This window comes from Typopeltis vanoorti, chromosome 19 (genome assembly GCF_054136105.1).
Source record: "Typopeltis vanoorti isolate ZY-2024b chromosome 19, IOZ_Tvanoo_1.0, whole genome shotgun sequence".
Lineage (NCBI taxonomy): Eukaryota > Metazoa > Arthropoda > Arachnida > Uropygi > Thelyphonidae > Typopeltis > Typopeltis vanoorti.
This window is the reverse complement of record NC_143567.1, coordinates 79,322,101-79,337,515: the sequence shown is the minus strand read 5'-3', so window position 1 is coordinate 79,337,515 and position 15,415 is coordinate 79,322,101. Positions and strand designations below refer to the sequence as shown.

At 34.6% G+C, this 15,415-nt stretch overlaps 1 protein-coding gene across 3 annotated transcripts in view; it reads left to right on the top strand.

The window, feature by feature from the left end:
• Nucleotides 1-15,415, top strand: part of LOC150096281 (transcription factor 12-like) — a 620,086-nt gene that overhangs the window by 363,703 nt on the left and 240,968 nt on the right. For all 3 annotated transcript variants that reach the window (XR_016549910.1, XM_090408842.1, XM_090408843.1), the window contains one exon: nucleotides 7,344-7,498. Coding sequence is in view for 2 of the 3 variants with exons in the window: in XM_090408842.1 (XP_090264968.1) it covers nucleotides 7,344-7,498 (155 nt within the window). In the remaining variant the exon portion in view is untranslated. The remainder of the gene's footprint in view (nucleotides 1-7,343; nucleotides 7,499-15,415) is intronic.

The window sequence follows — 15,415 nt, the reverse complement described above, 5'->3', positions numbered from 1 at the left end:
TTTCATCAAAAAAAAACCTGAATCGTCCGTGAGATTGATTGAAGATGAACTGGGGATTCCAAAATCAACTGTGCACAACATTTTGACCGAGAGTTTGGGTCTTTGTAAATTGAATTCGTGATTTGTTTCCCACAAGTTTGACCGATGGCCAAAAAATGTATTGAACTGAACACTGCAAGAACCTCATTAAAACTGCTTGTAAGTACTCAAACTTCCTTGAATGATCATTACTGGTGACAAAGCGTGGTGTTTTGAGTATGAACCCAAAACAAAGCGCCAGAGTGCTGAGTGGAGACTACCAGAAGAGGGGGCATCCGAAAAAAAGTCGCTTGGAGAAGTCAAAAGTAAAGACAATGCTGATTTGTTTCTACGATTCCAAGGGTATTATCCACAAAGAATTCATTCCGCCTGGCCAAACGATCAATGTGAGTTTTATATCGAAGTTTTGAAGCGATCAATAGCGAGAATTTGTCGGCGTATGGCATGAATATCATGATGCAGGCAGCTGGTCACTTTTGCACGATAATGCACCATCTCGTCGTTCGAACATTGTGAGACAGTTTTTGAGCAAAAGCCAAGTTTGTATGTTGGATCACTCGCCGTATTCATCTGATTTAGCACCCTGTGACTTCTTTCTCTTCCCCTGACCTCATTTGCGGACGAAAGGAAAGCGATACGACACCTTTGAAAATGTTCAAGTGCCAGTAACGACGACCCTCAACAGTATCCCAAAAACTGATATTAAAAACTCATTTAACGAATTAATTGACCATGCAAACGCAGTATGGAAACTGAGGGAGAGTATATTGATTGAAATAAATGATTTGAATAATTATAATTGGCCTGTGTTTTATTTTCTATCAAAAGTTCGGTTTCTTTTTGGACAGAGGGTGTAAATCCCAAATCCGGCTAACCTTAGAATACTGCTCTTATGTTACGATGGTGTACTTAAGACCTCTCTAAAAATTCTTGATGCTGTTCAGAAAAGGGCAGTTTGGCTGATTTTTCCAATAGAAGATCAGTTTTTGCATTGTTATTTATACAGATATTTCCATGGCCACTGTTCCACAGAACTGGCATCCATTATGCCTCCCATTTCAGCCAGATTTATGGAAACTTGAGTAACAGTTGCTCAATATCCCTTTACATTTTAATAATGGCAAACCGTGAGCAGACATTTAAATACAAAATTAATAACCGAAAAACCCATGTAAAAAGATTATTTAATAGTATAATTTTCGCCTGTGTGTCACAAGCATCTTCAATACATTTTAAGTTCAAATTAAACAATAACTGACAATTCCAAAAACGCCACCTAAGTAGCTAGTGGATAACTAAAAAGGCCAATAAATTTCCTTACAACAACAGCAACAACAAAAAATATATATATACAATGAAAAGTTAGGAAAGATTAGCTGAATTATAAAGTACTATCTCCCATAAAGGAGATAGACGTAAACCATCAGATCTGTTTAAGTTAGGCGAGTGAAGTAAAGTATCACATGTTTCTTTATAAAGCCGTTCCATGAGGAACTGACTTTTGTGAAGGCCTCTTGTCTTTTTCCAATGAATTCTATGTCTAGTGATGATGGCATGTTCTGCAAGTCCAGACTGTTCAGGTTCAAGGTATTGAATATAAGACTGGCATTCTTCTAGCCGAATAGAGGCAGATCTTCTTGTTTGTCTGAAATAAGATAATCCACAAGAGCAAGGAATCTGGTAAACACCTGGATAATTAAGATGTGGAAGCTTATCCTTAGGAGAAGTGAGAAAGGTGGAGATTTTTCTGAATGGTCAAAAGGCAACAAAAATAATCAGTGGGTTTAAAACTTTTGCTATTTGTTCACTAATGCCTTGTACATATGGGATGGGAATGCACATTATTTCTTCTGTTGTATTTGAAGAGGAAGCCATATTAAAACTAATAAAAGTTCTTTTGATGAAGGAATTCTTATATCCATTAGATAGAAAGGAAGAAGTAATATATTGCAGTTCTTTCTGTAATAGATTGTCTGAAGAACAAAAGGAGTGGGCACGATGAACCAGTGTTTTAATAGTTCCTGCCTTTTGACTGGGATGGTGATGAGATTCAGCATGGATATAATGGCCTGTATGAGTCTGCTTTCTATAGACTGAGAAATGTAGGTTACCATCTGGTTGGCGAAGAATTAGAAGATCTCAAAAGGCTAACTGCTTATTTGATTCTACTTCTAGGGTAAACTGGATCCGTGGATGAAGTGCATTTAACTTAGTGAGAAACTGTTGAAGTTCATCAGAAGAGCCATTCCATATAGCAAAAATGTCATTGACATATCTGAACCAATGAGTAGGTCTGGGAGAAATGTTGTCAAAGATACGTTGTTCAGAATGTTCCATAAAGAAGTTGGAGATAGCAGGAGAAAGAGGTTTGCCCATTGCTATTCCTTCAATTTGTTGATACAACTTATTTTTAAAGAAAAAATAACCAGAATGTATTACAAAATCAAATAGTTTTACAATGTCTGAAGGAAATTCCAGTTGCAGTAATTCAATGCTGTCAGATAACGGAACATTTGTAAATAAAGAAACAATATCTAAACTGATCATGATATCCGAAACGTCCAAATGAAGATATGAAATTTCATTTTTGAAATTCAAGTATTTTTTATATTTGTATCAGTTCTTCTAGTTGAAGAAGTGAGAAGATTTGATAAAAATTTTGAAATTTTGTAAGTGGGACAACCTATGCAATCTACAACTGGCCTCAACGGAATGCCTGGTTTATGAACTTTCGGAAGACCATACAATCTAGGTGGACGACCGAAGAAGGTTTTAAGTTTTTTCTTTTGTTATTCATTCCATGTAAATACATTATCTATAAGAGAATTAAGTTTCTTCAATTGACTCCTGGTAGGATCCGATGTAAGAGGCCTATAAGTTGAATAGTCGCGGAGTAATAGAGACATTTTTCTCTCATATTCCTTCCTATCTTGAATAACTACAGCCTTTCCCTTGTCAGCTTTCGTAATAATTCAATTATTGTTATTCTTAAGTGATTTCAGTGCTTTAAATTCAGAGTAAGAAAGATTAGGACGTGGAGGTTTGGCATTAAAAAGAATTTTCGCACATTCAAAACGTAACCTGTTGGCTGTGTTTTGGGATAAGGATCGAATACCTCTGTCTATGTTATGAAAAAAATCCATCAGGGTCACCTTATTCGGCACAACAGCGAAATCATGTCCTTTTGATAAAACAAAACGTTCACTGTTTGTTAGTGGACGTCTGGAAACATTGATAACTATTTTATCTGTATCACTAATAATATTACTGGATAATTTTCCTAAAGCAATGTAAGATGGCTCAGGTTATTCCTACCTGTTGTAAAATAAAAGAAGTTTTTAGGTCTCCAAGAGGTCATCAGATCTATTTAAAAACTAGTAAGACTCTTTTGAATTATCAGCTACACGACGCTAAGAAATCTCTAGCCCTCTTGAATAGAGAAATTATGGACAACAAGAACTCTCTAGAATCTGTTTTAACGGCTGACTCTTTTAACACTTTATTGCGCATATCTTCGGCTTCTTACCTAAAGATCTTTAATGATTCTCGTGATAAGTTAAAGCGCAAGTTTGAATCTTTGGTCAGCCTGCCTAGATCCAGTAATATTATTAGTGATATAGATAAAATAGTTATCAATGTTTCCAGACGTCCACTAACAGACAGTGAACGTTTTGTTTTATCAAAAGGACATGATTTCGCTGTTGCGCTGAATAAGGTGACCCTGATGGATTTTTTTCATAACATAGACAGAGATATTCGATCCTTATACCAAAAAAACAGCCAACAGGTTACGTTTTGAATGTGCGAAAATTCTTTTTAATGCCAAACCTCCATGTTCTAATCTTTCTTATTCTGAATTTGAAGCATTGAAATCACTTAAGAATAACAATAATTGAATTATTACGAAAGCTGACAAGGGGAAGGCTGTAGTTATTCAAGATAGGAAGGAATATGAGAGAAAAATGTCTCTGTTACTCCGCGACTATCTAACTTATAGGCTTCTTACATCGGATCCTACCCGGCGTCAATTGAAGAAACTTAATTCTCTTATAGATAATGTATTTACATGGAATGAAGATCAAAAGAAAAAACTTAAAACTTCTTCGGTTGTCCACCTAGATTGAATGGTCTTCCGAAAGTTCATAAACCAGCATTCCATTGAGGCCAGTTGTAGATTACATTGGTTGTCCCACTTACAAAATTTCAAAATTTTTATCAAATCTTCTCACTTCTTCAACTAGAAGAACTGATACGTATATAAAAAATACTTTGGATTTCAAAAATAAAATTTCAGATCTTCATTTGGACGTTTCGGATATCATGATCAGTTTAGATATTGTTTCTTTATTTACAAATGTTCCGTTATCTGACAGCATTGAATTACTGCAACTGGAATTTCCTTCAGACATTGTAAAAATATTTGATTTTGTAATACATTCTGGTTATTTTTCCTTTAAAAATAAGTTATATCAACCAATTGAACGAACAGCAATGGGCAATCCTCTTTCTCCTGCTATCTCCAACTTCTTTATGGAACATTTTGAACGACGTATCGTTGACATTTCTCCCAGACCTACTCATTGGTTCAGATATGTCAATGACATTTTTGCTATATGGAATGGCTCTTCTGATGAACTTCAACAGTTTCTCACTAAGTTAAATGCACTTCATCCACGGATCCAGTTTACCCTAGAAGTAGAATCAAATAAGCAGTTAGCCTTTTTAGATCTTCTAATTCTTTGCTAACCAGATGGTAACCTACATTTCTCAGTCTATAGAAAGAAGACTCATACAGGCCATTATATCCATGCTGAATCTCATCACCATCCCAGTCAAAAGGCAGGAACTATTAAAACACTGGTTCATCGTGCCCCTCCTTTTGTTCTTCAGACAATCTATTACAGAAAGAACTGCAATATATTACTTCTTCCTTTCTATCTAATGGATATAAGAATTCCTTCATCAAAAGAACTTTGAGTAGTTTTAATGTGTCTTCCTCTTCAAATACAGAAGAAATAACGCACATTCCTATCCCTTATGTACAAGGCATTAGTGAACGTATAGCAAAAGTTTTAAAACCACTGAATATTTTTGTTGCCTTTTGACCATTCAGAAAAATCTCCACCTTTCTCACTTCTCCTAAGGACAAGCTTCCGCATCTTAATTATCCAGGTGTTTACCAGATTCCCTGCTCTTGTGGATTATCTTATCGGACAAACAGGAAGATCTGCCTCTATTCGGCTAGAAGAACACCAGTCTTATATTCAATACCTTGAACCTGAACAGTCTGGACTTGCAGAACATGCCATCATCACTAGACATAGAGTTCATTGGAAAAAGACAAGAGGCCTTCACAAAAGTCAGTTCCTCGTGGAACGGCTTTATAAAGAAATGTGAAATTTTGCTTTACTCGCCAAACTTAAACGGATCTGATGGTTTACGTGTATCCCCTTTATGAGAGATAGTACTTTATAATTCAGCTAATCTTTCCTAACTTTTTATTGTATATATAATCTTTTTTTTTTTGTTGTTGTTAGGAAATTTATTGACCTTTTTAGCTATCTTACACTAGCTACTTAGGTGGCGTTTTTGGAATTGTCAGTTATTGTTTAATTTGAACTTAAAATGTATTGAAGATGCTTGTGACACACAGGCAAAAATTATACTATTAAATAATCTTGTTACGTGAGTGTTGCCGTTATTAATTTTGTATTAATATCCCTTTACAGTCAAACTGCATACTCACCAAACCTGCTACTGCCTGTCATCTTTCATTCCATCTACCTCAATTTTGTGTAATAGCCCTCTCTCTCATGAAGCATTTCCGAAGGACTATAATTGTACCTTTAGAAAATTAGTTATTTTCTATTTTATCATTTGCCTGTATAGTCATATAAATTACTTTTTGAAACATTTCTAATAGCCTTGAAAACATCTATGAAATATATATATGAGACGAATCTGGAAAGTTTTGATAAACACCTGAAAAAAATTATATTAAAGCAACTTACATAACCACAAAAAAGAACATATTTTGAAACCCTTTAACCCCAATGCTTTATCAAATTGCTATAATCTTTAGGATATATTCTTATATATCCTAAAGGATATATAAGAAGACATAAAACTAATTAATTTTTGTTTAAGGTGTTTATCAGAACTTTCCAGAACCCCCCCCCCTTTCTCTCTCTCTCTCTCTCTCTCCCTTTCCAGTATATACATAAAATATATGTTGCAGTATATACTTACACTAGGCAATTTCATGTTGTGTAAAATAAGCTTACATAAATACTACCTTACAAATGCATACCTACTTAAGGATTAAAGAGTGGTGGGATGTGTGAGAGAATTACAGTTGTTAGTGTAAACAAATGAAAATCGGTCTTGATAAATTATTATTCTTTTTTTAGTTGTTTTGTTTCTTTGTTTGTTTAATGGTATATATCAGATTTTTATAAGAATGGGAGTGACTTGCAAGTTATGTAAAATAAAATGTTATTTGAGATACTTGGCTATTTATTTCAAAATTAATTTGTGGATGTATGGTAGGCTTTGGTTTATAACAGGATGAAGATAAATAATGCCATCTGTTGTCATTGATTGGAATTTCTTTATTTTGAAAACAGCAATAAGGTATCTTTGAGAGTGTCTTCATACCAACCAAGTTTTGGTAGGATCAAAGAGTCTATGAAGGAATTAACTTATTAAATTAATTACATATAATACTATCTCCTGGTCGAAAATAAAACTTCTATTTTTTTTTTTTTTTTAAATTTCTTGATCAAATAACTTAATGAATGAGTGAATGAGACAGTACTTTAAAGCGGGGGAAAAAAGTGTAAATTGTGTTAAGAAAATATGGTAATGCATTTAGAATGAGGCTCAAAATTCACATACCATTTGTCTGATAGCTCACCTGTGGATTCCTGGAGCTCTGTGTGTGTGTTTTAATTTTATTATTATTATTATTATTATTACCTTTTTTTTTTTTTGTAGTTATAGTTCTTTATATACAGATATGAACAATTACCATGCCTGTATTATACTATGAATGATTAAAAATGTTTGCCATTAAAACTAATTTATGCTATCTTTTCAGTAAAATGTAATTATAGCATATTGATCATGATGTACTATGCAAAGTAATAAAACATACAATATGTGACCATATGTACACTACTTGCATTGAGCCATATAACTCTGTATTGATTATATGGATATAAAATTATTTGATTTTAATTAATAGTTTTCTGTTTTCAGATTTTTCTTTTGTTTTCCTGTAACCCTTTTATAATTGGTTTCAGATGGACCACATGGACCCACAGAGCCTTGGTCAACGAACTCCAATCTACAGTCATCCTCTTACTCATACACATCTTCTGTAATGGGCAGTACAGCCTCTCATCTCCCGCCAACTTCCTCTGCCTTTTCCTCAATGCATCTTCCACTTGAGGCCATGGTAATAAAAACAATGTCAATACATAAATAGCATTGTGCAAATAAACTATGATGATTTTTAAACAGTTGTAATATTAAGTTTAATTTATGTCATCATCATCATCATCATCATCATCATCATCAAATTCCTGCCATGTACCCTCAAGGGGTGTACAGGATATGACAGTACTACATGAAAAAATTACATCATTACTAACTTCCTATCTACAATTTTCCTCCAAATCCGTCTGTTACTTGTCAAGACTCCAACATTATCAGATCTTATATTTCTATCGTCTAAGGCACTTTGTACCATATCAATCCACCTATATCTTGGTCTTCCTCTGGGTCGTTTTCCTGCCAACCTGGCAGAGAACACTTGTTTTGCTAATCTTTCCTCTCCCATTCTATTTAAGTGACCATACCATCTGAGATTAGCTCTGCTAACGCATTCCTGGATGCTGACAATGTCAAGTTCTTTCCTAATATCCTCATTTTTAATATGATATTGCCATTGATGCCATCTGTTCACGCCTCTAATCTTTCTCAGGACTCTCATATCTGCGGTCGCTAGTCTTTGGTCAAGTGTTTTACTTCTGACCCAGCTCTCAGATCCATAAGTTAAAATTGGTTTGAACACAGTCTTGTATACAGCTAATTTAGTGTTCCGACTAATTTCTTTCTTATTCCATATGAATTTATTCAATTGACTTCCCACGATACCAGCTTTGCTGATTCTGTTGTCTATTTCTATATTTAGTTTACCATCTTCAGTAAAAATTGTGCCTAAGTAGCTGAAATGTTTTACTTGTTCCACAGGTTCTCCATTCACAACACAGTTGACATTTTCAATGATTCTGCCTATTTTCATTGTCTTTGTCTTTTTATTGCTGACCTTCATACCATATCTATTACAACAGCTATTCAATTTAGTCAGAGAATCTTGCAGACTTGTAGCGGATTTATTTAGAAGTATAACATCATCCGCATAAAGCAAAGAGCTGACATTAACATCTCCAATTTTGATATCAGGTTTAATACCACATTCCTTCATAATGTGATCCATATAGATAATGAATAACAGAGGGGATAATGTACATCCTTGTCTCACACCAGATTTAACATTAAACCATCTTCCTGTACTTCCTTCAATTCTAACTGCTGACTCACAACTCAAATAAAGACTAAGTATTGCTTGATATAATGCCCCATTGACACCATATAACTGCAGCATATTGAATAGCTTCTCTCTTGGCACCTTGTCATATGCCTTTTCCAAATCGACAAAACTTAAATACAGATCTTTGTTATATTCCCATGCTTTCTCGACTATTTGTCGTAAAGTGAAGATCTGATCCTGACAGCCTCTATTTGGCCTGAATCCAGCTTGTTCTTCACCAAGCTTTTCTTCCACAATTCTTCTCAACCGTTTCTCAAGTATACTTGCATAGATCTTGCCAGGAACACTCAGTAGGGAAATACCTCTGTAATTCTCACATTCAGTTTTATTTCCCTTTTTATATATGGGTACTATGAGAGCTCTACTCCAATCATCGGGAATTCGTCCCTCTGTCCAGGCTTTCTGAACTATGCAGTGCAGCCACTGTAAGACTCTTATACCACCATACTTCAGCATTTCTGGTCGAATATCATCTACTCCTGCTGCCTTTCCACATTTCAAGCCTTTGATGGCTTTTTCTACTTCAAGTATGGATATGTATTCCTGACTGCATGCCTGGTCAGTGTTTTTTATCACTGTGCTGTCATCACTGCTTGTTTCATTTAGCAGTTTTTCAAAGTAATTACTCCATACTTCAAGGATATCTTTTTCTCCTGTTTTCATTTCACCTTTATCATCTCTAATTCCTTTTACAGCACTCTTTCCTCCATTCCTAAGCTTCTTCAACAACCTCCAGAATATTTTGCCACCTTCTTGATATTTATTTTCTATATTCTTGCCAAAGTCCTCCCATGACTTTTGTTTAGCTAGTTTTACACACTGTTTAGCTTTCTTACATTTGTCTCTGTATTCTGTAAGAGTAAAAGCTGACTTATTTGCCAGGAACTTTTGATATGCTTTCTTCTTTTCCTTCACTGCCTCTTTAACTTCCTGTGTCCACCAGGGAGTTCTGATTTTTTTATCTTTGCACACAACCTCACCACATGCCTCTCTGGCAGAATCAATCAATGTTTCCTTCAGAGTTTGCCACTGAATCTCCAAGGTTTGATTCCTGTTCTCAAACTCTTTCATTTTCTTTTCAATAATATTTCTGTATTTTAGTCTACAGTTTACATCTGAGAGCTGCTCAACTTTTATTCACTTTAAAACTTTCTTACATGTTATTCTTACATTTCTTACATGTTTAATTTATGTAGCTTTTGATTTTTGTTTATAATTTCTGTTATCTTACATTGAATTTTACTTGAGATCAAGACATTTGTTCATTGAGTTAGAGTAATATTCTAGAAAATGAATGTTATATATCACCTGCAGATGTGTAATTACATTAAGCATATCAAAGCATTGGATGAAAGATTAATACACACACACACATGATCACTTCAGATATATGTGAGGTATTCATTTAAGAGTGAGTGTAAGTGATGGTTATGTACATCTGCATAAAGGTTTCTAATTCAGTGGTAGGTATGTGTGGTATAGAGCCTCCATAGCTCAATCGGTATAGACGAAGCCCTTTGGTTGGAAAGACTGATTCAATTCCCATCCATGATGTGAGGAACCTTTATCTGTTCTCTTTTGACATGAGATGGTCACATACATCTGCATAAAGGATTCTAATTCAGTGGCTGATATATGTAGTATAGAGCCTCCATTGCTCAGTTGGTATAGACGACATCCTTTGATTGGAAAGACTTTGGTTCAATTCCCATCTATGACGTGAGGAACCTTCATCTTGTTTCTTTCAGCTAAAGGTGAGTTAGCTGGTCTCATACAGAGGTAGAGAGTTTTTTCACCTGAAAACTCGGGTTTTTCATCCTCAGAACAGGCAAACTGACCCCGTGAACACACAGATTTACAGCCATAAATACTTACAGCAATTTGGAAGAGATAAAGTCCTCACCACATTATCCTTACATCATTAGTCAATCGTGAATCACATCATGGTAGTCAACCTCCTGGACAGAGATGACACATGATGATGTGTAGTATCCTGTACATACACCCATTTTGGATACATATCAGAAATTTGATGATGCAAATGATCTCCATGTGTAACAATCTTGCTATGGAAAATTATTATTGCAAAATACTTAGTAATTCCAAATAATTACTGGGTATCTTGTATCTTGAAATCGTGCACACCCAAACAACACCATGCTTTTTGCTGTATTATGAATGCCATTTTGACATTTAGCAGTTTGCATATTCACTGTATCACTTACCCTAAATCTGCTAACACCTTTTATTCATCAAAGGAACTGTGCAGGGCATTTAGTCTGAACTAACTTCTTAGAAACTGGGGGGAATCAAATCTCCACCTTTAGCCAATCACATATAGCTTGCCCAAGGTTATCTATGATTTTATTTACAGCCAGGGAAGAGACTACAGGCAGACAACTGCTTCCATCTCCTAGTCCCTAACCCATTATATAAGCCTGGAATAAGATGAGTTGTACAAACAATTTTCTTCAGTCACGGGATTATAAACCTGACTTTTACGGAGAAAACTCCTCAATCTCCTTGACAGAGGTTGACTAATTTGGAAGTGGTCAGAGAAAGGCTTAGAAAAAAGTTCCTCTAGTTCTTCATCACTATGGATGCAAATGCTAATTTCTGCATCTGTGAGACCCCCCCCCCCCCCATAATTCATGGTTCTATATGTGCTTGTTAATTTTAAGGATTGATAAGTGCAAAATATCTATAGATATATGCTCTTGAAACAAAGCAAGAAAATATATGAGGATGTTTCAAAAAGTAGAAATACAAAAACCTGCCCATTGGCAAGTAAAAAAAAATTTTTTTGGGGAATTTATTAATTATGATGGTCTTTTATTTTTCTTATAATTGCCTAATTGATCCCTTCTGTTTCTAAAATTTGTTCGTGGTGGAGGGGGAACTCCCAGTGATGGTACTGGCCCTTTTCATTCTTACTCATTTCTTTCCTTTTCTTCCTGTATTCTTTATTCTAGAGACTTTTTCTTCTGATTTATTTATTTAGCATATGATATATGCTTTTGGTTTTTCTGTTTTGGTTACACTAGACTTGAGTCTTCATTTGCTAAAATATTTTCCAAATAGTTCACATTGGTAGTTAGGATTTCTTCCATCATTTCGATAAATTTATGTCTAGCTGCTATAGCCCAGTCATCAGCATATCTGAACTTTTTGGAGTTTGTATTGAGCATATTGGCCACATATAAAGAGAATAATAGCAGAGCTAGCACTGAGCTTTGTGGCAGGCCATTATTTGGCTTCCTTTGCTCACTGGTAGAATTTCCATAATAACTCGGAGTGTTCTTCTTGTTGGTAAGCATGTTTTCTATAAGGCGAGTAGTGATCTGACAGGGAATTTCACAAAGGGGTTTACAGAGTAGTCCTTGCCTCCAGACTGTATCATATATACAACAGTAAGGTCGATGAACACCACAGATGTTTTTTGCTACTGCTGGAAGCCCACCTCTATTATGAAGTAAGAGAGAGAGAATTTGATCTGAGCAGCTCCATTTAGGTCAGAGTTCATGGAGAATCCTTTCGAGTATTTTGGGCTAATCCTATTATGTAGGAAGTGCTCTAGTAATTCATAAGTTTGTGCTTAGTAAGCCAAAGGGTCAATAATTTTGTAGAAGGTCATTTGATTTCCAGGCTTTAGAATGGCAATTATTTTAGTTCGTTTGAATGATCGAGGGATGTTTCCAGTCTGTAGGATGTCAGTGAAAAATCGTGCCAGCCATCGTTTAGCATTATATTAAGAATTGAAATGAAATATGGTAAGCTCTCATGTCATGGCTCAGAATTTCTGAATTTTTAAATCTCCAGAATCAGCAAATCCTGTTAATTTGATTCCTAATAGGGGAAAATGGCTGTCTATTGTCAATCTTCAAGATTAGAAGAGCTCTGCACTACAAGAGCTCTGCCTGCTACTTTTGAGAAAAGAAAAAGTGTTTGAGGAATTGAGAACAAGAATCCACTTCTGTGTCTACTAAATACTGTACATTAGATCCAATTTGGAAAGTTGCAATTGAAGGATATCTGCCTGTAATCTGACAGATTTGGTTTGGTTGGAATTATAGATAAAAGAAGTTCTTAATGGATTACCTTGATGGACAAGTGATTTCAGTCAGGATTTTTCCATGACTGCAGGTCGTAAAGAGTCCAGCTATTCCTTCCTTGAGCCTTTCTTCTCCATTTTCTTCCAACTTTCTTGATCATTGGGTCTTCCCACCTTAAGGCTGGTCTTCCAGGTTTCCTTTTGGTATCTCTCAGACACCAATTTGTTACTTTGACTGTCCATCTGTTGTCGCTCATTCTGGTGAGATGTCCTGCCCATCTACTTTAGCTGTTGTAGATTGCTTTTATTACATCTTTAAGTTCAGAGTTCTTCCTGATTTCTGTGGTCTATTTTATTTGTATTGCACATTCTTCTTTCTATTGCATGTTGAGTTATTATTAAGCTGTGTTCTTCTTTTAAAGTTGTGTTCCATGAATCACTGCCATAACTTAATGCTGGTGACTATTGAAAAGATGTGCTCTTATTTCTATATCTGTTTTGTTGACTTTATTTTGTTGAAAGCCATCCAAATAGCTCTTTATCTCCTTGCTATTTTATTTTAATATGTCATTATTCGTTTTTATAGATTGTACAAGGTAGATGTAATCTTCAACTTTTTCAATGGTGTGGGATTCTAGAGTGATTGTATAATCTTTACAGTATTCATTTTTCATCCGTCTTGTTTTGTCAGGATGTATTTCCAATCCAATTTTTTGGCTTATATCATTCAGCATTGATTCTAAGAGTTCGGGGGAGTGAGATTTTAATACCACATCTTCAACAAATAATAGAATATTTAATATTTCACCATCAATGTTTATTCCACCTTTCATGTTAATTTTTTGAATGATGCTGTCCCGAGTAGATGTGAAAAGATCAGATGATAAGACATCACCCTGACATACTCTTCTACTTAAGTTAATTTTTATTAGGTGACTGAAAAGAGTGATATTTGTTATGCCTTCTTTGTAAATATCTTTTATGAGCTAGATATGTATGCTATTTCTACTCTTTGTTCTATTAAAGCTAATACTGCTTTACGTTCAGCAGTGTCAAATGCCTTTTTAAAATCTATAAAAAGAAAAAGTGGCATTGGGTATTCTCTACATCTTTCTGTTAGTTGAGTAATAGTTTGAATGTGGTCTATTGTCGAAAAGCCTCTTTTGAAACTGGCCTGTTCTTTGCAGCTATTTTCATTGATGGAGGTTTGTTTGTATTCTGTTTAGAATCACTCTGGCGAATATTTTATGTGTGTGTGATAATGGATACATGGTCTGTAATTACTGATGTCTTCTTTATTACCTTTATTATACAGAATTATGGTCTTTGATGTTTTCCATTCAGTAGGTGCTTTCCGTAATTGTATATATCAAACAAATCTTTCTGCTAGAGCTTTAAAGAGTACTTGTCTACAGTTTTTTAATTCATCAGATTTTATATCGTCAATTCCTGGTGATCGGTCAGTTTTCATATGGGGGATAGCCATTTTTACTTCTTCAGATAGTACAGATGGTATTTCCAACTTTTCCAAATTTTCATCTAGTACTGGAGCTGTGACTACTTGTTTAGATGAGTAGGGTTTTCATAAACAATTTTATTGTTTTTTCCATGAAATAGAAAAAATAATAAAATGATGGTAGTGGTTGCTTTAGACTTATTTTTTTTCTACTTTTTTTTTAGGCTACTGCAGAGCCTAGCTGCTGCTTCTAATTTTGTCATTTTATATATATTAAAGTCATCTTTGATATTCCCTCAGTTGTTTACAGATAATTTTATATTCTAAATGGTCTTTTTCTGTATCTCTCAGCTTTCTTCTTTTCTTCAATAGTTCTGTCATTCTTGCTGATAGGCATTCCCTAGTCTTAGGAGGAATTTCATAGGAGACTCTTTCTTTGCAATTCAATAAATGATTATTAAAATTCGTTAAATCTTCATCAATGTTGTTTTTTAATTTCTAGTCAGTTTCTTCCACTTTTTTCCTAAATTTATTGAATTTGTCTGTTTTTAGTTGGACTGTGCTCATATACATTCTTCATTCTTTCTATGTATTTTGAGGGTGGCTCTTATTAGATGGTGGTCTGAATGATACCACAGTAGATTTTTCCAGTGGCTTCAACATTTTTTACTATTCTTTTGCAATTTGTTACAATGAAATCAATTTCATTTTTTGTGTTTCAATTTGGAGATTACCAAGTCCATCTTTTTCCAGTTCTCCTTTTAAAAAAACTATTCATAATGTAAAGCCTTTCTGCTTCAACAAATTCTGCTAGGAGTTTGCCTCATTCATTTCTTTCCCCTTTCCTCCATGTTCCAATGTATTTTTCTTCACTAGATCCTGTATTGAACTTTGCATTGAAATCCCCACACACTATAGTGTATGTTGTTTTCTTCTGTAATGTTTCTCGTAGGTGTTCATAGAAGTTTTCTATTTCTTCTTTATCAACTGTTGAAGTAGATGCATAAAGAAAAAAAAGATCAGCTAAATAAAAGTAGATGCATAGACTACTATTATTTTTATTGTTACTGATTCTCCTATTTTTAATTTTAGTGTTCCTGGTCATTCAGAATGGATTGTGCAAGAAATAATATTTTTAGTTAGCTTTTCATTTATGATGAGCCAACTCCTCCAACCCTTGTAACATTACCTGAAGCTTCCTGGAAGATTTGGTTGCATTGTTCCATTTTGCTGGTAATTCACAGCTTTTTCG